This window comes from Anoplolepis gracilipes, chromosome 4, assembly GCF_047496725.1.
Source record: "Anoplolepis gracilipes chromosome 4, ASM4749672v1, whole genome shotgun sequence".
In the NCBI taxonomy this organism is placed as follows: domain Eukaryota; kingdom Metazoa; phylum Arthropoda; class Insecta; order Hymenoptera; family Formicidae; genus Anoplolepis; species Anoplolepis gracilipes.
The window spans coordinates 14319746-14345567 of NC_132973.1; the positions used below are offsets into that span (position 1 = coordinate 14319746).

Below are 25822 nucleotides of genomic sequence, written 5' to 3' on the forward strand. Positions count from 1 at the left end.
TAAACAATTGAACGTGCTACCAAGTTATTAATTGATTGATTATGATGGATGCTGAAAATAATATTGTTTAAATGAGATTGTACGGTATAATAAAATGCTTTTATATTTCATCAATAATAGATTAATAATATTTTGATTTTGAAATATTACTTGATAATTGTATAAATATCTAGAGAGCATATATCCGTAGATAGTAAAGCAAGAACGCGACAGCCCGAGTTACCAACAGCTACCACAGTATCATCGATCGGGTAACTACCGTTCGTTCGTTCGTTCGTTCGTTCGTTCGTACAGCTTTAGAATTTCTGCCGTACCATCTGCAGTAAGTCAAGAACCTGTATTACAATCTTTACCAACGATATATTAGTCTAACAATAAAATACATTTCAGTAGGTATAACATTCTTAAACAAAGCATAAATAATTAATGTGATAAATAAATTATTTTCTGTAATAACATCTGACAAATAATTTTTCATCTAGTTGAAAAAACATTCCAGAAAAAAATAATGCATTCTTTAAATAAATTAATGCTTTACAATTCTCTATGACAAAAAATAAATTTAGGTTTTTTTTAACTACTTAACATTATAAAGTAGTATAAGTACCTTATAAGAAAGAAATAATAATTATGGTATCTTTTGTCAAGAAGAGTGCTATTCACAAAGACAGCTTGTATTATAATTCTCTACATCGAAGACGAGTGTAGATGATTATTGATTTTTTCGAGTGTACAATTGGTACAAATGATATTGACAATAGCTGTTACATTATAGCCATTGATGTTTCGCGAGACTCTTGTTGATCATGAAGGGTAGGAAAACGCGAATGCTGAACGAAACGGCGACTGGTTCGCAATGATGTGGGCGGATGTTTCGCCCCCGCAATTCAAACAATACATCTGAAAGACGAGTCGACCGATCATCTTTTTTAACTGCGCTCTTCATGATCATCTTGTTCCGTCCTGTTTTCTACACTTCACAGTAATTTTCCTTGTATCGAGTAGATATAAGTAGATATAAAGTCGAATGAACCGAATAGAAATACATTTATAGTTATCCTACATTTAGCATATTTTGCCATGAGATTAATTTGTTATGGAATAATTCAATAATTATTTAAATTTTTTAATTACACAAAGACGATGCTTTTGTAGAGATTAAAACCAATCGTGAATTTTTATTCGAGATTTTATTTAAAATATTATATATAAGTTTTATATATATATGAGATTATAATATCAAATAGTAATTAATTTTATAATTAAATAAAAATCAAACAATTTAAAATAATTTTTGCATCATAAAATTAATAGTTATTATAAACTAATGAAAAAAAATAAACAAATATTCATATTTCTAAATATATAAGGAGATATGATTATACGAAAGAGATATTCTTACAAGTTGTAACATTATCGAGCACAGTGTCATAAATAAGACAAATTTGCCAAAAGTCTAACAAACGCAACGTTTGTTCTCAATAAAAATTTGGCGTCGTGGGTGTGAAAGGATCAGCTAGACGAAGAAAGATATAAATTGAGAAAAGATGTCTCGCTTTCTTGTAACGACGATGCCCCATCATCGAGCACGTGCTCGACCGTCGAGAGAAACCGGTTCTCTCACAATCGTCGACCGAGCAGCCTTTTTATCGGTTCATAGTGACCTTAACAATCGATTTCGAGGTATTATCGTGCCAAAAGAAATCTTTCCTTTCTGAGGTAACAGAATTCCTTGAATTTTAAAAGAAATTCTTTTGGATATATTGTAAAAAAAATTATGTAACGCGGTTACACAAATAATTTATATGTATAATATTCAGGCATTAGAAGATTAGATAAAAAAATAGGATGTACGTATAAAATATCTCTGTATATAAAAAAATTTGTCTCATTCTTTATACAAACAATATATATATATATATATATATATATATATATATATATATATATATATATATATACAGAGATATTTTATACGTACATCCTATTTTTTTATCTAATCTTCTAATGTCTGAATATTATACATATAATATTATGCATATATATAGTATGTATATAAAATTTTCTTCTAATTTTATTTTTCTCTCTCTCTCTCTTTTTTTATTAGTTGTTAAGCATGATTTGTAGAGTATTCTTAGAGTCGAAAATTTAATTAACAGCAGTGAAAAGCCATACAAGCAAGAAGCTACATAATGTGGAAGTTTTATTTCTCAGCCAATAATAACAGAAGCTTGGAAGTCGAGTTTTTAATATCCGATGTTTGTCAATCTTCGCGGAAGCTAAATCTTTTCAGAATTTACACGCTAGAACTTTGAAATACGTTCCCTCAAAAGAGAATTCTTTGTTACACACTAATTAACGGTCAAAGAATCTCTCGCAATCCAATTGTGTTACGAGATTATAACTATACGAAGATAAATTTGATTCCATTGTAAATTATGTCGTGCGCGACGCACTATAGTATGCTATTCATAAATCATTGCGCTATAATAAGCTGCGGCATCGAGATGAAAGTTTTCCACTCACGATGTGCCAAGCAGGATCTAATTACAGCCTAAAAGAATTCTCGACAATACCTCATCCATCCCTTGTACGGATATGCTCGTTTCTAGTCGTGCATCTCTTGTACAGGTATGCTCGTTTCTAGTCGTGCATCTCTTAAATTACACATTTCGTATATCATTATAAGGGGCAACAACGTCACTATTTTGTATGATATTTAATTAAGCGTTGAAAGCGAAGAAGTGAAAGGATGAATACTAAATATGCCTGCTTAAAATAAGATTTTCTTCTTCCTTTCTAATAATTATCATGTCAATCTTGATATTAAAATTTTATATATATATATATATATATATATATATATATATATATATATATATATATAGCCTTTTATAAAGTAATAAAATTTTATATGAAAATTATCTACAATACAATGTATATGCGTGTCTTTAATTATAATTTAAATTCTGTAATAAAACTAAAGTTTATTTTTCCAAGAAAAAAAAATAGCGGTTCGCATCAGGATTGCACAAAGAGCTTAAAGAATTCCTGTGTAAGTTCCAAGTCACTCTCAAATTGCTTAGAACGTGTTCGAGAACATTGTCTCTTAGTTCCCTTTTAAGACGAAAGAACAAACATTCCACGGTCTTCAATTGTCGGGCAACAAAGCGAACATCAGCGAATCGAATTCCATCAGAAAATACCACGAAAGCTTCGAATATATCAAATATCGCGTCGGACGATTTAAGTGCAATGGCGATTCCATCTAAATTATCAGAGACAAACGACATTCTCGTTCTTTATACTCGCGCGAATTGCGCAAGAAAAAACTTATTTTACCTGCCTTAAAAGAATATTAGGTACAGATGAGATTTGACCTCTGCCTTGATTTGGATCCGCGTCTTTCGACCAATTCTGTTCTTCCGTTCTATTCTGATTTATTGCCAGCCATGCTAATTAGAGCGTAGTCGCTTTATCGAAGAATCTGTGCGATACTGTCTCTTATTTAAGTGTAATATTTGGGACATAGATCCACGCAAAAGTGCGTTGAGAAAATAAGAAAATATAATACATATATTATAAATCGCACAGTATAGTAATCGAGGCTCATGGATCCGGGGCTGAAAATATCATTGGCCAATCTCTCTTGCACGATCGATCGAACTTCACACAACTCGCGGTTCGATGTTAGTCACGCATTGGGAAGTTTTGAGCTTGACGTACTTTCTCTCAAGAGCGACGTGGCGCCGACATAAGGAAGACGAGGCAGCCCGGCGGGATGCCGATCTAAAGTGGATTTTCCTAATAGGGTGCACTTACTACGTGCTTTTTCAACTTCTTTATAAAGATTCTTTCGCGCGTTAAAGCAAAGTAGCGCTGCGGATTCGAAAATTGCACGCTTCTCTCAGCCAACTAATTTGAAACGGTCACTAGATCACAAAATGTTAATAAAATATATATATATATATATATATATATATATATATATATATATATATATACATGAAAGACATATCGTTTGAATCTGTTTAAGAATCAAATATTTTAATTTTATGTAATTAATTAATTATATTTATATATATAAAGTATTTGTTCTAATTAAAACCGTATGCCAAAAATTAATTACATAAAATTAAAATATTTGATTCTTAAACAGATTCAAACGATATGTCTTTCATTTGCTTATATGTAAATTACCAACAACTCTTTTGCTTAATTAGCAAACTGCTAACAAGACGATTTGTGAATTCTGCAAAGAATTTTTGGTTAATTGGACCGGAACTTGCCTCCAGCATTTTCAACGGTAAATATAGCTGTTTGCTTCCAAATTTTGTCTAAAATTTGTAAAGTGAATGCCTAAGAAGACATTAGCCTGAGAGAAGGATATTTTGTATTTATGTAGTTAATTAACAATGTATTCAAAGTGCTCGTACGAATAATATTAATTTAAAAAAAAATAAAAGCAAGCAAAGATGTATTTCCGAAAGTGTTAATATTTTTAGAAAATAATAAAAAAAAAATAAAGGCACGCAACAGAATTAATTAGTGCGATTATATCTATAAAATATTTGATATTCTAAAACAAATTAAATATATATTAAGTTGGAATAAGACAGGAACTGCGCGTGAATTCATATAATTTATAAAAAAAATTTCTTTTTCGAAAAAGTATAGCTTTTCTTTTCATTGATCGTCAAGACATGTGTCATATTAAGTTGAAAAAATAATTAATTTCAAAGAAAAATATCTCTATTTTATTAATTAACAGAAGTGAAAAAATTATCTTTCAACATTATTAAAACTTATTGACATGTGTTCTTTAATTAAACACCTTTTAATAACATCCATATTCCATATATGTGTACTCATTCTTGGTACTTAAAGATTAATAAAAATTCAAGTAATGGTGCAACCCCTTCTCATCAAGAATACAAAAACACGACAATTTCCAGGAAGTACAACGCGGTAGCGAAGTTTCTATCGCGCGAATGAGGTAGCATGACATGACAAAATTCGCGTTGTTGGGTAGGTTCTCCTCGATTTTCTTTTCGTTAGTGTAGTGGAACAGTCGATTATACGGTAGCTGATATATAACGGGCGGAGTCGAGATAATCTCGTAGATAAATCGCCGCTCGTGACCTCCTCTTTACCCTGCGACAATAAACCGTGATAAAGATCAATGATTTGATCGCAAGTCGATGCACACGGAGTGACGAACTTCCGGATACGCCTATCGAATTTGCCGACAAACCTGCATCACGAAAAACAGGTTCGCGAACTTGATCTTCGTGCCGAGTCATCCCGCCGAAGAAATACTTGGGTTCCATGAAGTTCGCTATCTGCGGGACTTGAAACACTGTGATAGCGACATTTCAATTAAAAGCTCGCCGCATGTCGTAAATGTCATCTTTCAAGAAAATAATATTTTCTTGGATATTCTGCAGATACACGTGCCCGAGCTAATAGCGTCATAAAATACTGTAGATGCTAATTTATATTAGAACAACTGTGAAGCTCTTTAAAAAAGAATATTTCTTATAATTTTTACAAGAAATCCTTATAATTTTACAATAAAACAAAGTAAAATAAATTGCGAATGTTGTATAATTAAAGTATTCATGAAAGAAAAATAAATACATAATTTTAATGTTAATTCTTTGTGTGCGGTACTGCTTTGTAGTAAACATATGCGTAGTTAAAATTTCGATCAGCAAGCACAAATTTTCAAAGTGCCAGATATTAACATGCAACGCATTCGGCAGATGTGATTAAAATTGAATTCGATACTGCAAAGTCAAAGAAAAAAATAGCGCGCTGCGTTAAAGATGTGAGCACAAATGTGTAATTGTGTAGCCATTATTGTTACGTGTCCTTGATAATAAAAGCAGGATTGGTATTACTCATTCGTTTGATCACGCGCGATCAATATCTATACCTATTTAAACTAACTATCGAGCAGGATAGTGTGAAATTATCTTCGCGTTTATTCCGTAATTTCTTTCATGCTTCTCTCTGTTCGTTCTCATTTTTATTTGTCTAAATTATTAGTATGTTAGTGTTAGTATCTATTTTATTTATGAAATGTACAATTTTATTTTTATAATTAAACCTTTAGGATTTTGTATGATGAGAGTTATATATTTATAATTATTTAAGTAAAATTTTTGTCAAATGTCAAGAAATATGTTAAAAATTGTTAGAAGAGTTAAGGAAAAATACGTTTATATTCAAGATCAAAAAACTAATTGACTCTTCAAATAAAGAATTTGTATATTTAATTATTTAAAATGCAAAAATGAGAGAAATATCACAAAACATAATAACAGAGTCCAGTGAATGTCAAAATAAAATAAGTGATTGTCAAGTAAATGGTGACATGTGATATATTTAATCAAATCATCAATCCATTCAAAAACTAGTCAGTGAATACAATCTCATAGATAATGGACTTTTGTAGTCGTAGATCGAGACCCGGATGTGTTAAAGTCAGCTTACATCATGATTAACGTATGTATAAAAGTCTGCCGTTTGCTTGGCAAACAATGAATTCTAAAAATCATGTAACCTGAACGCGTACTCGCATGTAAATCTTCAAATTCGAGATTTCTCTCGATTCTTATGTACCTTTGTAATATCTCCCTAAGTTTTATTAAAATTGCTAAAAACTTTCTCATTGATTTCATTTGTATAAAAAATTATTAATATTACAAATTATGAAAATTACGTATAAAATATATATAATTAAAAATATATAATTTTTCAAAACATAAAAACTTTCAAGAAAATAAAATTATCAAAAAAATTCAGTTTTTGTTAGGTTAACATTACAACGGCAAAAGAAGACGAGATTCATTGTCAGCTTCGTATACGAGGACCGAGGAGTTAATGGTATTGATTATGGAACTTGGCTGGCCAATAATCGACTTTATCAATTATACGCATTTGTGTAAATTCCACGATCGCAAGTCTACACTGGCATATTTATAAGTAATTTCGAGATTGCTCGACGCGAAAAGAAATGACATGGATGAGAAGCGAGACGCTTTACAAATTATAGTGAAAAACTTCGAAACGAAAGACGACGTCGACGTTTTTACGAAACTGCTTTTCCGAGATATGAATATTCTTCGTTCCATGCTCTCATTCGTTTTATTAGACTATAAATCGTTCCGTAAAACGTGGGTGGTATTATAATAGCGCTATGTTTCTTCTACAAAATTCTATAATGACGAATAGATCAGCACATTTTTCTGTTCACTGAAAACTCGTTCTTATCGAGAGATTATTGTATATATAATGTCGATTGCAAAAGGCGCTATTTCTATTCCCTAAAAAATGATGAAAACAATTATTATCTAACTACCTCAATAAAAACATTTTTTATTAATTTCATAATTATAGAAACGAAAAACTAATTATAAATTTTTAATAATAAAAAATTATATTTACAGTAAAAAAATATACAAATATAAGTTTTAACCATATAAAAATTTGTAGGAAATTAATTTTTTCTCATTACTGATTTGCTCGTTATATGACAATCGGTGTAAATCCATAATTAAGTTTGACGCGGGTGAAGGAAGTGTGCCACAACTGCTATTTTAAGCTTATATCGATTTTAAAGTTCATCCGATGATTATGACGAGTAGTACGATCAAATATTGTATGTGGTCTATTCATCCGTGACAAGACGTTGTTATAGTCATAAAAGTATTAGGAAAAAATCTAGTCATCGGCAATTTAAACGTTAATTATAATATACTATTTTTTTACAGCCGCACGAACACACGCTTTTACATGCATACTTCGCGCATTAGTGTGTATCTTTCGATCGATAGGTTGCCTCTTAAAGAATAAACAGTGCCTTTCAATACTCCCTCGAGAATCCTCTCTTACGTTCACCGAGAGAAATCTAATGTCACCGTCTCCATTTAAAATGGTTATCAACTGCTTTAATATCTTCGTAATTCTATCATCGAGTCATCGTGTAAGCCTCGGCTGAAAGGCAAACTTTACTGCGAGAGACTGCGCGTTTAAAGCGGCGATTCATACCGGCGGTTCGCAACTTGATGATCCCCATAAAATGTCGTTGTCAAAACACAACGCAGCGTTATTTACACAGTGACGAGGTAAATTCAATTTCATTCAAAGTTAACTCTGTCAATATTTCAACTATTATTTCTGGACGGAGATAAATTATAACATTGGATTTTTTGAATATTTAATATTTAATGGCAATGGAGTATATTTTTAAAATATTACGGAGTAAAATTTTACAGAGCCTTGTTTGATTAATATTTTTCGCAAACTTTAAATTAAGCGCTAGAGAAACTTTATAGGGACAATATTACATTTACGATGCAAATTAATCACTTGTACGTTTCGAGTAATCGAATTTTCGTAACAACAATTGATAGCTCGCGTAAATGGCAAATCGTTGTTATGTTGCTACGACAAAAGCTACAGACGCGCACAACACGATTGTGTAACAAGACGAACTCAGCGCGAATTCACCTTGTTACACATACGTCGATTATGTGTTTCGAGATACGTGTTTCCGGGCTTTGAGAACGGTCAAATCGTACATTTCCCCGAGCATAATTACAAAGACCTTGTTACAGAGGGCGTGGTTACAAGCCTATGCGTTACATCGATTCACTTCATTAGCTACGAAATTCAGTTCGAATTACGTCCTCTCGCGCAGCACAGTTGCTAATTCCATGTAACGTGGGAATGCTCCACGTAATTATTCAAAGCGTGACTCCCTGTACAAACGTCATATTAGCGCGACAATGATGTTTGGCTTTATAAATATGAACAGGAAATACATGTTATCGAATTTAAATATTTAACAACTGTCGTCACTTTAAATATTTGCGAAGTGGAGTGAAGCTAAATGTATAGGAAGATATACGCAATATTTGCTTTCCAAATTTTCTTCTCTTGCGAATGTTTTTATAAATTATACGCCAGAATGTATCTTAAACTTATATCTTTCTCAATGTGTCCGTTGTAAAAAAAACTTTTAATTGCATTCTGTCGAATGATCGAATCGATGAAGAGTTTTCGCTTCAAAAACCTGATTAACAAAAGTGTAGTGCAAAAATAAAAACAAAAAGCTTTAACATCTTTAAATCGCGTGGGTGAGGAAAACAGGAAACTGCACGATGCCATGTCAAACTGGCTCCAGTATGCTCGAAGCGCTCTGGTTGGCCAAGCCTTGCCACGAAAGCTTTTAATAACCGTGACACACTTGCGTACGGTATTCGCTGCTTATCGCAAACAGCGTCCAAGTCACAATCCATTAGTCTTGATCGCGGAAGTAACTCGGAGAGAAAAATATATCGTTAGCATATATGCTTTTGCACGTATCACGGCGGCAACATCGTCGAAAAAAGGCGAATTAAACGGGGTTTTATTATTTTGTACCGTTTATTAATATAACATTAATTTCCAACTTGGTGAAAGGTGACAAGATGCGCACATTTTCGTCGAATTTGCAGCCAGTCGCTTTTTCAGGATAGTAATTAAACTAATCGGATTATATATTAAGTTGGCTAATCTTGGCCCGAACATCCAATCGACTGGAATAAACGATCAGAGACAAAGAAAGCCATCCTAACTTTAGCAACGTTTTAAATGGCAGTATTTTCGAGATCCACTTAAGATCAGTTCTTTTATTAATTTTATTCATCGAAAGAATAAAATCGAACAATATTATTAGCGGCTATTTTCTTATGGAGAATCTTTTAAATTGTTCTTGAAAGTTTTGCAAAAATATCGGCATTAATATCTTCAAAAATCTATAGAATTACTATAACTTTTGAAGCGACAATCATTAAGTTATTGCTGGTGAAATAAAATTTTAAATTTTAGTATTTAATCCAAATAAATATACTGAGAAATAATAACTGCAATAAAAAATTACAAGTAGACACTCTTTAAAAATTTTCGTGAAAAAAATACAATTAAAATACCAAAGTTTATAATCTTTACAAACGATTCTGTCACAAAATATGCAGGAATATACGACCATGGCGTGAAGTAATCACGATGATGCAAACGATCTTTCATGTGCGCTCATGTGTAATAATATAGCAAGACAAGGTTTCATTAAATTACTTGAATATATATATGTTTCCCGCAATCTAGCTGAAAAGTAGAGCTTACATTAGTACGATTAATGATGGAACAAAAAATATCAATCTTGTTAATTAAATACATCGACGCAGAAAAACCGAGTAACCTAATTTCGTCTACAAAGCTATAGCTTTTCGTAAATTATCTCTCGTATTAAATTATTCAAAAATCCTTTATTTACATAAAAGAAATTTATCTTGGAAAAGATCGATTGCTTGTCAGTAATATGTGTACGTCGTATAGCAATCATATGTATGTGCGATTTGTACTTAAATATGTCTTATTCGATTAAACAATACCTCGCGCTTCTCTATCGCGACCTTAACTTTCTATAGATAGTCATCGCGTTTCGTATGAGCCAATGGTGTAACAGGTAGATGTGTTGCAAATCATCATAACGTGACCACGCATACAACTCGAAAAGCAATCTCTTCGATTAGCCTTGATAGAACCACGTAAATAGCTGTCATTTCGTCGTTAGTCCTGCCATAACACTTAGAAAAGAATTTATAAAAGAAGTAGTTATTAAAATAGCATCGATTTAGCAGAATTGCAATATCCATAACGCATTAGCATCGCGATTGTACTGCACGCTATGAATACTATATTAGCAATATTTCGAAGACACATTCATTATATCAACAGCGATGTTTTAGAAGTTATTTCATTAATCATGCATCTCTGCACGTAGAACTAATTAATTCTATTAGCACTCTAATTAGATTACGTTGCATATTTCGCAAAAAAATAACCGCTAAGAATTTCTAAGTGGCGTCGATAAAAAATTGCGTTTCGCAGTTTCGTAAGAGTGTTTTACGCCGATTCTGATTTAAAATAGAATCTGTATTTTCCATGCGAATTATTCGTCCTGCAGTGGCGGCGATAGTTTGCTTAGTAAAGTGCTGGTTTGAAAGTTTTATTGGCACGAATGTGTGTGTGTGTGTGTGTACCAACATAAGAATACAATAATATATATTTCCTCTACCAAATATGCAAATCATTATAGTATGTGACACATTATGCGAGTATTCACTCCAACAACCATTTGCCTTTTAGACTCATGCGAAAGCCATAAACATAAATTGTCGAGACTGTAGTTTATTACAATATGAAATATCATTTAATGCAATAAATTACATTTTGTTGAAATTTAAAAAAAATTTGTTATTATATTTTTAGGATATTAATTCTTAATTTAAAAAAACCTATAGGTTTTTAACTGTTTTTAAGATTTGAAATTTTGAATTATTAGATTTTTATCTTTATTCTATTTTGAATCCTTAAAAAGCGAATAAAGATTCTTGCTTTTCCGAAAGATATACGAAAACTTTTAGATTTTTATTTATTTTCAAGCATTCAACTTTCCTAGATATCTCTGATCTCATTCGAGCTGTCGGTCGACGCTGCGTCTCTTGCATGGTTCATATATTTTAACGAGGTAAGAACTAGAAAATACGCAAATATGTAGCACTCCTGTATATCAAATCGGATATGGTCTACCACCCGAGTAATTCAAGTGCGCCGCGGTACGCTTGAAAAGAACGCATCCCGGATGATTTCATAAATCTTCGCGATGCTGTGGAGCACGTGTGGGGACAGGTGGATGTAATTAAAAAAAGAGTAAAAGAGAGATATGTGCCACACCGCACATATCTTAAGAGCATTCGTCTGTCCTGTCCAATTACAAGCTCCGCAAATACGGGCAACATAACACCGCGAATTAACCGCCGTTGCAAAAACCTTAATAACACGGTATACCGCCCGCTGATAAATATAAATCGTAATGATCTTTTTACGGACTTTCCGTAATCGCGCGCGGCGCTGGAAAGGATGCCATAACGCTTCCCCTAGCTTAATACACCTTCTATTAACGTCCGATCAAGGATACAGCGACTTCCACGCGATCGTCCAGTTGATATTTTGCACAAATTTCTGAGCATTACACGCGTCACGCGTCATTTCACGCTCGACATGATTAAGAGTATCAAATAAGGAATAAAACCGTTAATATATAATGTGGGACACACACACACATATATATATATATATATATATATATATATATATACATATATATACAGTGCAGACCATGATTTCTTAATAAAATTTTTACGTAATGTATCCTTATTTATTCTATAATAATTATTTATTATGTAAAAGCAATGATGTTATATAGAAAAAAAATTTGATTAACATTTCTTAATTTTACATGAAAAAAATCTGAGATGTTATTTATACAATCTGAAAAAAAAATTAAGCACTTTGTGTGAAAACTTTCTAACAGAACATTCATTTTTATTACTTGTTATATTTGTACTTTCATCTGCATCCTAAAGATAAAAAGATCAAGAATAGTATCAGAAATTTATTTGAATTGCACTCATAGTTTAATACGCTTGCAACAAAAACGAGGATTTACTGTACTTTCACAGAATCTTAAGAGAACATTTCGATACTCAATATAAAGATTTATATCTTAATTACAAAAACTAAAGAAAATAAATTTTTAGTGAAACTGTCCATTACCATGGTTACTTATACCCTGAATTACTCAATTTGCGATTTTCCATTTATCACCATTACATTTACACAACTCGAGAAGTCCATTTGGCACTTGACAAACACATTTGTCACAAGCTAAAAACAACTCCCTTACACTTGATAAATAATAAAATAACAATTCAAAGTAAACAATTCCTTAAAAAAATGTGAAGTTCTTCAATATAATGTACAGTGTCAAAGATATTTTTCTTCACGAAAAACATTTCGCGTGATTAGAATTAGTATAATTTTTTCGTTAATTGAAAATAAACTTAAAATAACTTTGCAAGCGTTTCCAAGAAAATTCAGAGAACATTCTCATTTGACATTTATTTATCATGTTAATTACATCTATTATCCCGTTATAATTATCGCTTAGTTACAAAAAAAAGAAATAACATGTTGCAATAATATTGTCGGACGTCATAAATTTAATAGATGGAAATTTAATGACACATTCGCATCTAATACGAAAAGGAATCAGTTTCACGATTTCGTGGAATGATTATAACAAATGCACCAATTTGTGTTAATTAAATTTCCGTCTACCAAATTAACGGCCGGTACGATCATGAATAGAAACGCGATGACGGGGCATCATAATCGCGCGGCATTCTCTTATAAAGAACGACTTCTACGTTTCTATTGGCGCAAAAAAGCATTTAATTGGCGATATCACAGCGATAATTTCGCGCTAGTTAGCTCTCTCTGTATATTTTCTTATTTTTTTCTAGAGCTTCGGAGCTGAGTTCTTTCTACTAGTTACGAATGAAACTCTGTTCATTTATTATTCATTTTATTTTCTTTCCCGTTACTTTTCGCGACGGAAGAGATCCGAGTGGCTGGTTGTTATTGTATAATCTTTCTGAATTTTTCACCGCTCGCAATTTCATCCCATGAGGTACCAATGAAAATCATATGTGATGATCAGTGATTCAGTATCAATATATATTCTGCTCTTCGCAAAAGACCCATCTACAGAGGTGCCCCAGGCGAAAGAGAAGTAGCTCGGTTTACAACGCGTCTCGTTTTGACATCCTGTGTTATAGAAATACACACCTTCGGCAGATAATGGAGTACTAAGAAATACAGTGCGAAAACACAAATCCTCATGCGTATTTTATCGCCGATGTAAAACTTCCTTTAAGCGATTTGTTTCCACGCCGAATAGAAACCGTCGAAAAGATGACACAAAGGTGTGGTTTACGCATCTCAGATAATATTTTAGTACAGTAACCGCATCCTTTTCTATCTTATGTTCGATCTCAGAGTCTTGTCAAAATTTTCAGAAAAAGATTTTATGACACAGATACGGATTGTCGCTATCAAATATTTAGATACAAAATCTCTACCTAGATTTATCTCGAAAGTTAAGTCGAATATTGAGGATTCGGAAAAAATAATGTAAGAATTATCGTAAAGAGCGGTGCTAAAGCGTTTAAGGTATTTTATTCATCTAGATAAACTAATGAATGTGCTAAAAGTATTTGTATAAATATTAAGTATGCTATTTTATTTTAGTAATGGACATATAAGGGAGATGGACGTATGACCGGATGTATATCTATAATTTTGAATAATTACCTGCAATTTCGAGAACTTTAGTCCCTTGATATTAGTATTCTAAATATAATACTTGAAATAATTGAGAATCCTGCTATCCGTAAATTTTAAATGTAATAAAGACTATTTAATCCAAATGTTGTATGTGGACAGAATTAGATATTATCTTTCTATTTAATACTAAAGTTTAATTAAAGATCAATATCAAAAAATGCAATTTTATTTTCTACTTGCTTTTGACATTCCCTCAAATACTTTGAAAGCAGACACAACTATCTTCTTATCGTAAAAATAAACGAGTCAAAATCAGACCAGCAAATCAAATCAAATCAAAATCGAATGTATTTTGAGAGCTATAACTCTTTCATATAAATTAGTAGTGGTCAACAACTCACATAGCCAAACGTTTCCGCGGGGCGCGGTGTGCAGAAGATTCAGGTGCAGATTAAAGTCGAGACCGGCCAGGTCCTGTCGCAGGTGAGTACTGTCCATGACGAGCGCACGTTCTGGCAGCAGGAAGAGATGATCGCTCCCTTCTGCGGGCCCCAGGGTTCGCGGTACGCCGAGCCCGAGAGGCCCCGATCGGGCCGTCAACATTCTATCGCCAGGATCAGCCAGGATCGCGTCGTCGCGTGGAGTCGCATTCTGCGACTGCCTACAGCCCGACACGCTGATCCGCGACGGGGACTCGCGACCCTTCCGCACTGCGGATCGGCTTGTAACAGGTGGCACGTGACCGTCTCTCTTAACAGCCCCCGTCCTCGGGCACTTAATACTGACGTCGAAAATGTAAAGTTGGCACGTGACGAGATCGCTTGATGTCCTCGAGGAAGGATCAAAGAAGAAAAAATTCGATTTCGATGATTGATTATGATTCGATTATGATATAAATTACGATTGTAAGAGTGATTTAACACAGTAGCTTTAGAGAATCTCTGTGTTCTTTCATCATGGAAAATTCCTCTTGTAAGATTTGTGTAATCAACGCTCAATTAAAACGTGAAGGTACAGCTTCTCCTGGGAAAGCTTCGCTTATTTTGATTCCTTTTTCCGACTTCGATTAATCTTGATTCGATTGACTCACGTTATTGATGGCAAATGCGTCAAAGTCAAGGGTAAGTTTTTTTTTCGTAATTTAATTCCAATTATATGCCATAAGATATGATCGGTGATGTATTAATAATAAGATATCGAAGATGTTTTCTCGATGATACCGCAATAAGATTGCGAAGAACGCACCTACGATCACACGGCGCGACAATCACCACAACTCAAGAATGACTGGTGATCTCGTGAGTCACGTCGGTCAGTCAACTTTCGACGTCGATGACAGAGGAAAGAAAGAGAGAGGGAACACTAAGCAAGCCGATCGTCGCGTGAAGTGGCACAAATTGACCAAACAGACTCGCTCGTTGAATTCTTTTAAGAGGCGGCAAACCTTCGTAAGACCGTCCTTCGCGAGGACCTGACGTTCCAAAGAAAAAAATTCTAAAAATTTAAAGTGCCCGTCTTTAACGAAAGACGCTCGGCTCAGCTCCAATTTTAGATGACAGTTCGTGACAGATACAGATAACAGATACAGCGGCTCCGACCGGCTGCCAGCTGTGTAATATTTGCTCGCTACCGAGTAAACTTATCGTTACTGTCCTCGACGCGCAGAACGACCTATTTACGCAGCGCGTGAGATATTAATTGATTCCACCCCCGCTTTCGATGACACGCGGTTATTCCGGCGATTCTCGAGTTTCTTCGAATGGCAGTCGATAGATCTTACGACAGCTTAATCGACCAGATATTGAGCATAGACGATCAGCTCTCGTCGTCTCGATAAAATATCACAAGGGATTTTCACAAGATGTATCTTCCCGACGACAGGTCGTCGCAATTTGACGGCTGCTCTAACAGCTGGACCCGCGACAGCCGGAACTCGTGACTGCGTGACTAGCAAGGAGTTCTCTCACGAGCGGTCTCACGTACACGATGGTCAGCGTTCGACTGAGTGGGTCTGTCTCGGCGCGTTCACGAGCGACGCCGACAGACGCCGGAAATGGCCGAGAAGGCGCGGAGACGCAACGCGGGTGGAGAGACGCATTTTCCGCGTCGGAAAGAGAGAGATAGCATTTTTCAAGCAGAATCCACGTACGCGCAGAAAAGCTCAATACAATTTACGCATGTGTTTATTACGAGCTAACATTGATTCGCTGTGACTGGATTCTATCTCGGAGAAAAAAGTAAGGATGTATCACAGCATCCTTTTGCTACAGAAGCTGCACCGATGCGCTTAGTATTGATTACAGTTTTACGATAGATAATGAATTAAATATTTTATTACTAGCAGTACGAAGTGTAATATTTTTTCAATATTCCAGTTCGAAGAAATATTGCCCGAACATATTTTATTCAACATAAACATTATTTTAAAAGTGCATTATTTCATATAATAGCTTTCGGTTGCACGTATTATGAATAGATACCTTTCGACTATTAAAATAACTTTGGCTACAACCATTTTCTAGGTCATAATCCACACAATTAAACGGTTTATAAATGGAAAGTATAAATTTAATCGCGGAAATGGACTAGTATTCACAATCATTTGCAGACATTTAAAGGTCGATTCTTCTATCATTTATATTATCTTTTCTATGAAGTCTAACAGGGCTATTCTGTAAATTATGTATATTCTATCTTTTGTAATGTAAATTTAATTATTGTTTGTCGCTGTCACTGTTTTATAATTATATTTATTTAATTATTTCTAGACTACAGCAAAAAGATTTTAATATTGCATAAGAGACTCTTCTCTTCGAAATAAAATAATCACGCATTACCTGTGATCCTTTTTCGCAACAGATAGATAGAAGACTGTGCAAATTGGAAAAGAACGTAGGTGGTACGTAGGCAAATGCAGAATCGTATTGTAAAAATATCGCGGTTACACGGAAGAACCGTCTTCTGTTGCTGTTATAGCAATTTGCGGTAAGACCGTTTTTATCACTGGAAAATGCTTCACGAAGGTGCGTCGAAATTGTCGACTATACAGCAAATCGTTTCCCAGAACGTTTTGCTGCAGTTTATGTTTGTCTTTTGTAGCTCATTATATTATAAGATGTCTACTTGTACCATCAATCGTTAATCATAAATTACATTAAATTTTTAAGTCGACTTCTCAAAAAGGGAAATTGAAAAAAATTTAATAATACATTATTAAGAAATAAATTGATAATTATATATTATAATTTAGTATATTATTTTATATATTACTATGATTTATTATATTATATGTGATTTATTTAATTATAAAATTTTGATGAGACATAAGCTTTTCAAGAAAATGAAATGAAATATTTCTCACAATCAGTTAAATAAATTCAAGTTCATAATTTTAAATCAATTCATAATTTTAATACCAAAATGACAACTTAAAAGATGAATATTTTACATGTTTTAAGATATGCAAAATTTGTAGTTTTTTTATATATTAACGAAATATATATAAACTATATACATAATTATAACTTATTAAAAAATAAATAAAATTATTTATACAAACAAGTCGACGTTGTGTGTACGTATGTGTATGCGCTTATACTTTCTCTACGCGATATTTATTTTTACATTGCGATTCCTGTAGCATATATATTTGCAACAGTCTTTGTATTAAAGATTGCTGATTCATGATGAACTTTAAGATTCGCTATTGTAAGAGTAAAAGCCGGAAAAAAGTGTCCCTGAGACAACATGATCGTATCGCAAAGCTGCTGGAAAATAATAGTCGTTACACCTAACGGTTGCTCTATGTTAGTCCAGACGTCTCTGTTGGTTTATTAGGTCACTTTTTCCTGTTGCAGTGCACGCGCTATGCGTCGAAGACGAGCATCGTCCCGACACAGCGGCGTCCGTTTGCGAATAAACGAAGCCATTGAATTTTATCTACGCAATGTTTTACAGAATAGCTCAGGGTCGCCGACTAGACAGAATATCATACCACAATATTTCCCTAATGTGTGATAAAATCAATAATCATTATAAACTTAAAAGTTTCTTTTAAACTGTCATAAAGTCACCAGAAGCTAATAATTATTAAATTCACTGGAAAGTACAATGCAGTGTAGTATTTAATTTATAGTTGCGACATATTTTGTGATCATATCTATTATATTTTTTGAATTATTGCGTTTCTCTTATAACTCCTGTTAATTTTATAATGCATCAAATTAAGAACGTAAAAATTGATTTTCTCATTATAAATCTTTTTCTGCTTTTGCAAGATGCGAAGCTATTCTTCTCAAAATGGTTTTAAATTTGAATATCTAAATATTCTTAAATTACTATGACATATAAAAAAAATGAAATAAAATAAATGTTTTAACTTACTACTTTTTTTATTTTTTTGTCTTAGCTTGGTATTAAATCGTTAATTCAATATGAAGAATCTCCCTGTCAAATGATAAATATAAAATCTCGAGGAATTTTGTTCGGAGAGTTTCTATGATTCACATCAGTATCACTCATTATTACTCGGAAAACGTAGCAATGCGCTTCTTGTGACTTGATCTTCCGCGTGCGTGCTTCGTACACGAAGTCACTCGAACGACGATCGATGTCCCTTTATGGAGACTAATATGCCAGGCTGACTCTGCTAGATACAAGCGGTATCGCACCGTCGAGTACCAAGGGCAGGCATTGATGGACAGAGATTATCACTCGTTACTCGTGAGAGTTTCATGTCACATCGATTATCACACGTGCGCGTATCTGTTTCATGAGAAAGAGTTCGCAGCGCCAACAAAAGCCACGCGAAGATTAAATGTAAACAATTTTTCAATATAAAAATTTTTTTTACTCCAACGAAAAATATACATAATTTAAATTTTTTAAGGAATTGCATAGAGGTATATAAAAATATTCTCGTTACATTAAACTGTATTATATAAAATATATGAAAACACAAAAAAATTGTAGTTTTCATATATTTTATGTAATACAGTTTATAATATAATAAAAAGACAGAAGTTTGATATCAATAAAATTTTGAAGGAAACTAATTTTCAAACCGTTATTTCCGAATATTTTAACTTCGAAACCTTTTTATAATTCATAACGTGAGGTGGAAGAAGAAAAATTTACTAGGACGTGACGATAATTCCTGATAAGCTAATCCAAAAATACAATTAGCACTGCTTACACTAATTATAAGTTCACCTCGTGCTCGAAAACATTCCTGGATTCTTCAATAGAGAGCGTAAAAATAGCATGTCTAACCGAAGAATTTATATATATAACACGCTATTATTCACTGAATTTATTATTGATAATAAAATTAATGCACAAAATTAATTATTAATGTCCAAAATAATGAAATAATTATTTTCATGAATTATATTAGTAAAATATTAATGTTTCATTAAGATAATTAGTAACATAATGTATATTCAGTAACATATATTACAGAAAAAATAATAAGTTCTAAAATAAAAAAAATAATTATAACAATGTAAGAAGATTAGTTCTTCATTAAATTATAACGTTATTTACTCCGGCAATTTATACACACAATCATTACTTAAACATTATTAATTATAAAATAAAAAAAAAAGACATATATTATAAATTATATACGTCATAAAAAATAAGACTATTAAATAATATACATCATAAAGAAAATTGTTTATTATTATTATTCTTCATTTATGTGAATATAATTCGCGTTATATTATTTTAAACTTATTGTTAAACTAATCTTGTGTAAGTAAAGTGACTCTTAAGATTTTTCTGGAAAAACGTTATAGATGACTGTAACTAACCTAACAACCTAATGGATGTGCATTAAGAACTTAAAATACAAGCTGTAAAAGCGTCTTGCTAAATGCCATACTACAAATACAGCTTGTTAGGATCAGTTTCCCGTGAAAGATAATCCTTTAGTGGCGCGACGGATAGTCGAACCAACGTGTTACAAAAATTGCATCGCTTTTATGCTTTCTCTCATGAACAATATTGTATATATCTAACAAGACAGTAAGCACACGTTTCAATGTCGCCGTAATATGCACGTTCTAATAGCTATACCAGCGACTAAACGACCTGTTGTTTTCTGCTATGACGTGTAACTCCTAACTCCACGAATTTTGCAACGCAACTTCTCTGACGAGGTTTTAACTACGTCGCGAAACGGAGTTGTACGTTTACATCATGCACTCGATAGAGAGAAGGAGAGAGAAAGAGAGAAAGAGAAAATGAAAGAGAGAAAGTTTGAAATGATCTGAGAAATCACGTAGAGACTCGATGTAATTACACATAGTTTCGACCAAGACACACCGTAGTCACAAATTCAGAATTATTTAATTTGCGTGAAACGCGCGATCGGATTCCGACCGATTGCAAAAGTCAATTAACAAATTCTATTACGTAATCATTCGTTTACACAGCATATACTCATTTATATTCGTTCAAAATTCTCTTTTTCCACAGCGGTCTACATTCCGAACATATTTATCACGTGCGTATTATGAAGGTTGACAATCCGTGCAACATGTGCGATACATTCGCGCTCCTGTCACGAGTAAATACGACGTGCGAATGGTTGCGGGTGTGGTTATGATTATTTCAAATGCGAAACACACCTAGCTGTTGCGTTGCGAAGATTACGCTATCGAATTGAGCGTTTAGAGGCATCAAGGCGACGCATCTCTGCTTTTAAAATTTGCAACAGTCGACAAAAGCGAGCTTTATAAGCGAGACAAACCGAGTACATGTCGCTTCCAAGTGTTACTAAATGTACTCTATGACTCACTCATTATCTTCTTTGTTTATGTTATTGTTAAGACAAGAGGTTTAAAAAAGATCTTTGAAATTAAAAATATAAAGAAATATATGTGTTTCGGAAATTCACTGAAATAAAGATTTGTAAAATCCATGGATCCGTGAAACTAAAATTCTATTACATAATCTATTTTATAATCAATATATTTTCAATGTCAATTAAAAGTTAATTCCAACTGTATTGATTTTTTTTTTATCATAAATCGATTCCTGATTCCATGTAACTTTCCAGCTTTTGTACACCTCGTTCTCTCGAAACCTAACGGATCGCTGTAATTGGTACAAAGATCTTCGATCCTTTATTCGCCGCAAGAATCACGCTGCGAGTTTAACGGAGGAAATAAGATCGCCCGACTGTTTCTCAGAAGACGCGCAAAGAGACGCCAATAATTTCGTACCGAAGATCGTTTTCAACGGATCGCACAACGGAACAGAATGACGACCGATAATTCTTTAGCAACGGTAATAAATATTTCCTGTGAATCTTCTTGTCGAACCTCGTTCCGCGTCTCTTTGAAGATTCGTTTCTTGCCGTCAGAAATTAAATGAACGAGCACAGCCGGCGAAAGTGGAACTGAGCGAGCGGAAAAAGCTGTGAAAAGAAACATTGTTCACAAAGAAAATGCTATCCGGAAGAAAACGCAAGGGTAAAAAAGCTATCGTGAAGATTTTAAAAGGATACTTCTACCTGCTTCCGCAAATTCTTTCATTTTTTAGAAATTTCTATGAATAGCATCGCTTATCTTTTTGTAAGAAATAATCTATTCATGCAGATTTTAGGATTTCCTGTAAATTATCCTAAACAAACTTTTAAAAGAATAGAAATGCAACCGTTTGTAAGTTCGCGAATGTAATTTAACTTGAGTTCGATAAACTCATTAAATTTCTACACGCAAGTATGCTAAACGTAATGCTAAATCCTTTCCTTCTTGGAGACTCGAAAGTCTTAGAGACCTTCGAATGTGCTGGACGATCGTTTCAGAGTCTAATCTTTAATCAGGAGAAATTAAATCGGAGTATCGTGTTTGCGCTTTGTGCGTGCTCTCTATCTGGTATATCTTTCTGTTGAAAGCTGAATCAGTGTATACTAATGATAATTCATCCAAAAAAAAATATTACATACATCTATACTAATTAATAATAATCATTGTTTCCCTTTATAATAAAACGAAGAATGATATATGACATTTTCACGAAACATAGTGCCATAATTGAATGAAATAACTAAATAACAGCAAGATGTTTTAATTGACATTTCAATTTACACAATAATTATAACGTGTGACTAGAAATACACTTATATAAATAGATAGATTATGACAATATTGATTTATGCATTCAAGTGCAAGGTTGATGTTATAGGTTGAAGACTTTTGAAGAATAAAGTTCATCACGAAATTGAGATACCAGTCAAACAAGAATGCTCAAGATCGATCGTTCGAGTCCGCCTTAATTCTAGACTCGGCACGAGACGCACGAAAATGCTAACCGCGCAATTCCGGGCAAAGACAGCGTTCCGGGCTGTCTAGTCGTTTGTACATTGAAGAGAAAATTATAGGATCGGACGGGGGCGCCATAATTTCTATTAGTTCCATCGTCTCGATTAAATCGCCGTGAACTCTTGCGGTTGGCGTTTCGCGACCACAAAGATTTCTGCGCTTAAACTGTGTTTTGACATTTCCTTCACAATTACTTTGTGATAAACTTTGGGATATACATTACACATGATTTCTCATCAATCTCTCTCTCTCTCTCTCTCTCTCTCTCTTTCTCTTTCTCTCTTTAATTACTGTTTAAATCAAATAATTAAAATATGATGTAAATATAAACACAGGTTACGTTATTATTTAAACGAATGCTAAATTTAACCGCATTACGCGTAATTAATATATATTTATCAATTATATCCAAATTAATCTTATAGAACGTAACAATAATGCACAATATAAGAAATACATGTACCCAAATATAAATTTGACCCAGATGAAAAGTTCGATCGATGAATGACATCTTTTGGGGTCGTTTTTAACGATCTCTACGTAATACGAGTACGACTTAAGAAAGAAAAGGCACGCTCGTCATTACTTCGCTCAACCCGGGAATGTTGGTCGGGAGATCGATATTGCTCCAACAAGAGAAGATTACACGCATCACCGAGCATGAAGTCACTCCTGTGTTCCAGGACCGATCTTTTAATCAGCGTCACGAATCCTGGTTCACCAGAGATACAAAAATTCACGCCTGTCTTTACTGAACGGATTTTGAAATTACTTTTGCAGCATGCTAAGATTTTGAAGAAAAGTGATTTCTATTATATAAAGTAAATTAACTTGAACGAATTAAATTGCTCAGATACGAAGAATAGCCGGAACGCTTTTTTAATGTAATAACAATTCCAAGAAGAGTATGAAAAAATAAGAATAGCATAATGAGAAGAACAAGTATTAATTGCGTGAAATTAAAATAAAGAAAATGTTCCGATAAAAGTGAAACATTGAAAGAATTATAATAAATATTTCTTTCAATATCAATTTAAAAAATCAATAAAGCAAATGATATAAATGTATAAATGTTTCGTTTCAATCAATTGATCTGCATTAATTGTACAAATATGTACGTAAAGTTACAGCTTACTAATTATATCTCGTCATGTATATACACAATGTCGTGGCTACGAGAAACAAGGACTTCCTGAGAAGACGTCCCTCGGCAATCAGCTTCACAATTCAAACAGAAAGGATTTGTTCTGATTAAAGTTGACACGAGACAACATAGATTGCAGATAGTTAGTCGATTCCGTATTTTGGCTTGTATTATGAATCTTACACGAGGGAATTTGTAGCATCCACCTGTCTCTCGTCAGATTAGAAGTGCATCTCGAGCTATAAAGGGAAAGACGCCGTATCTTCCCTTTTGCTAAAAGTGGTATGTCTTCTTGTGTGTGTGTGTGTGTGTATGTGTGTATGTATGCGTACAACTATGTGTGCCAACTTATATAGATAATGCATAGGTACATGCATCCAAGTTTCCGTTCAAACCAGGAAGCAACCGCTTGTAAATACTTTATACCCGCAAATGGAGGCGCGGTTGCGGTAATCTTTCTTTCTGCCGATTACCTTGTGATTAAATATAATGATAATGTACATTTTATTTTGTCCTCAAATAACTATCAATTAAGAAAGAAAAAAGAAAAAGAAATTTGAAAGGCTTAACTACATACGCATAAATTTCTCGGTAGAAATCTACATTTTAAACTCTAATTATGTTTGAATTTATATCGCTATTAAAGATTTAATAAAAATAAAGTTTCTTTAAATGTACCTTTCATTCTATTATAAAGCTGGAAAATAAAAATTTGGATTACTGCGTTTTTACAAGCGAGAATATTTCATCACATATTTCGAACTTGGTTAATCGCGTACGTCAAATCGCGAATGCGCAGGATTATCGAATTTCCAGAACATTCACAATCGATCAACTTTCTATCCTATAAATGATACCGTAACTAATATCGTACGATTGTAACTGACGTATCGTTACATTTTCTGTATTGGTCGATCGTAAAAACTTAATTACGATAATGAATTCCAACATGTTTGTGCATAGCACGTATATACGCAAGTAAGGTTTCTGATTATACTCTGATCCTTATCGGTTTTACGCTCCCTTCTCAAGTATCTTAATGTTTCAGCATCCACGCAAAGAAAAGCCGATAGCTTTCCCGGGTAACGTAATTTCCAACAGTGTGTACTCGGGCATACATATATGCCTTCATGTTAGCCAAGACAAGCATCGGTTTTATAGGTCAAACAAGATAATTTCAGTATAATCGTTTCTATACATGGCGCTAAATAAATAAATTAAAAAAAAAAAAAAAATATATATATATATATAAAATACGTATTCTAACTTCTCTATCTGTAATTTTGTGGAGCACATTCTTCGAAAAAGATATTAAACAAAGCTACAAGAAATATTTATAATCTCTGAATTCGAACATGAAATCTCTTCAATCGAAGCAAAATGCAGGCTATGCTTGACACACTGTATATAAGTTTAGCGCCACTTTATCGACTTCCTGCTGCACCTGTGTGCATCAACTCTCACCTTAACTACGTAATAGCGTTGCCGTCTTCGGGATGCACCAGCCGAATACCATTATCGTCTCATTTACTAAATTGCCTACTTGATATCTCAACTATTGAATTGCAAAACGAGAAGAGAATGCAGTGGATTTCGAGAGTGTTGATATGTCGTAATATTCTGATGTAATAAATAATATTACGCAGCACAGAAATATATTCCCCTTTCATGGTTTTCCAATAAAAGAGGAAAGCAGAGTGAAAAAGAAAGAGCCTTATATTTATTTATAATTGTTCAAAAAATTTTTATACTCTAGAGAATAAAAAACAAAGATGAATTAAACTAACAAAATGACCATCTACAAAATCGCAATGCAAAAAAGGTAACTGTATATTAAAGTGCGGATCATAGTGCGAATATTCGCAGATTAAAGATAAAGTTCAAAGGCTGCAGTTGAAGAAGAATACTGAACCTCGTTAATGATTCATCACCTTTTGCAATCGACAGCTGGCTTTAGCGCAATATTGCGTCATTCGTATGCATTCTTCTTTCTTCTCGAGATGCATCAGCTACAAATATACACGCAATATCGTGAATAATATATCAAAGCCAATGTATTGCTTCCTCGCAAAGCCTCGACCGACGTTTCCTGTTACCCCGCGTGCGG

At 33.4% G+C, this 25822-nt stretch overlaps 1 protein-coding gene across 20 annotated transcripts in view; it reads right to left on the minus strand.

Annotated features, from left to right (window-relative positions):
• LOC140664850 (uncharacterized) overlaps window positions 1–25822 on the minus strand; it is a 149533-nt gene that overhangs the window by 75981 nt on the left and 47730 nt on the right. The window contains exon 1 of one of the 20 annotated variants that reach the window (XM_072890385.1): window positions 14643–16241. The exons of 14 other annotated variants lie outside the window; for them this stretch is intronic. In XM_072890385.1, coding sequence (XP_072746486.1) covers window positions 14643–14844 — 202 coding nt within the window. In that variant the 5' untranslated portion in view covers window positions 14845–16241. Of the gene's footprint in view, window positions 1–14642; window positions 16242–25822 lie in introns of those variants that run through there. 5 more of the 20 variants (XM_072890388.1, XM_072890389.1, XM_072890393.1 and 2 more) reach the window with 5 other exon arrangements.